This window comes from Mandrillus leucophaeus, unplaced genomic scaffold (assembly GCF_000951045.1).
Source record: "Mandrillus leucophaeus isolate KB7577 unplaced genomic scaffold, Mleu.le_1.0 Scaffold255, whole genome shotgun sequence".
In the NCBI taxonomy this organism is placed as follows: domain Eukaryota; kingdom Metazoa; phylum Chordata; class Mammalia; order Primates; family Cercopithecidae; genus Mandrillus; species Mandrillus leucophaeus.
Window position 1 is genome coordinate 2,760,478 of NW_012102643.1, and position 1,551 is coordinate 2,762,028.

The 1,551-nt window shown below is 52.3% G+C and overlaps 1 protein-coding gene across 6 annotated transcripts in view; it reads right to left on the reverse strand.

The window, feature by feature from the left end:
• Positions 1-464: 464 nt before the first annotated feature.
• Positions 465-1,551, reverse strand: part of PIGT (phosphatidylinositol glycan anchor biosynthesis, class T) — a 10,153-nt gene continuing 9,066 nt past the window's right edge. For all 6 annotated transcript variants that reach the window (XM_011983823.1, XM_011983821.1, XM_011983822.1 and 3 more), the window contains one exon: positions 465-1,132. In XM_011983823.1, coding sequence (XP_011839213.1) covers positions 880-1,132 — 253 coding nt within the window. In that variant the 3' untranslated portion in view covers positions 465-879. The remainder of the gene's footprint in view (positions 1,133-1,551) is intronic.

Here is a 1,551-nt window from a genome sequence, read left to right on the forward strand (position 1 = left end):
GCTGAGCCATACCCAGACCAACTGAATTAGTAGGATCTGGACCCTAGGAACCTACATTATTTTCACAGGTGCCCCCAGTGACTCCGATGCACACTACAGTTAGAGACCCACCACCCAGAGCTCTCCCGCCCCTCCACTCTACCCTTGCTGATGGGGACTGGCTCTCAAGGCCCCCAAGAAGTAGGATGATTCATTTCCATGGTCATGGATTATGCTTTCAGAAACACTCCCAAACAACCCAGGGAGTTCTGGGAATCACAGTCAGATGGGGATGGGGAGGACGGGGGAGCAGATCAGGAGAAGAAATTTCCAGCCAGGTGGGAGGAGGTAGGGTTTTCTTTTTGTTTTGTTTTCTGTTTTGTGGAAAGGGTTGCAGGCATAGGGCTGGAGGTACTGTTCAGGCACCCAGCAAACAATCCCCAGTCCCCAGCTCTTCCTAGGACTCAAGGACAAGAGGCAAAGAATCAAGGAAACAGCCGTTTTTATTTCACAAACAGTAAACTCCATCCACCACACAGTGACACACACCCTGCAGCACACCCCATCACCTTGGGCAGCGCTGCCAACCAACCTTTCTGTAGTGAAGTCTTTTTCTGTGCTGTCCAATACAGCAGCCACTGCCCACTTTTGCTTACTGAGCACCTCAATACAGAGCTGGCCACTACAGGTGGGGAAATGAATTTCTAATTTAAGTTAATTCAAATTCAAATGCCACATTTGGCTTGTGGCTCCTGTACTGGACAGCACAGCTGTAGGCCCTGACCTGGTCCAGGGAACTTTGGTTCAAAAGCCAACTCCAAGGAGAGCAAGTGGCAGAAAGAGCCCGTGGGCTCCCCTCCCCAGAGAAACAGCAGCTGCAGCTGCTGGAAAGGGCAACAATCAGAGTGGGGGGACACCTCGGGCACGCCGGATGAGGTTGGCCAGCCGCTTGGCCAGGCCACCTGTGCGGGGCTCCTCGATGTGGAAGGTTCGGGTGAGGAGATTGTAGAAGGAGCCATAGCACACGGCCACCACAGTACACGTGAGGCAGATCACGTTGTAGGGCATGCTGAAGTCAGGTGTCGGCAGGTTCACCAGCAGCGGCTCCGTGTAGAGCCGCACAAAGTAGTTAGAGCCATCGGAGACTGGGAACCTGGGGTCAGGGGAAGAGCGGTGAGACAGGACTGGCTGCTCCTCCCCATCTCACCCCATCCTCATTCCGGCAGTACTGGGCAATGCAACACAGTGTTTCCAATGTTCTCTTAGGCTCAAAACCTTTCAACAGAAGGCATAGCTCAATTTATAAACCTGATAAAAGGAGAGCGGTGGGTGGGCGGCAAGAGGAGGGAGAGCATTAGGACAAATACCTAATGCATGCGGGGCTTAAAACCTAAATGACGGGTTGATGGGTGCAGCAAACCACCATGGCACATGTATACCTATGTAACAAACCTGCACGTTCTGCACCTGTGTCCCAGAACTTAAAGTAAAATAAAAAATAAAAAAGAAAGAAGGAAGGAAGGAAGGAAGGAAGGAAGGAAGGAGGGAGGGAGGGAGGGAGGGAGGCAGGCA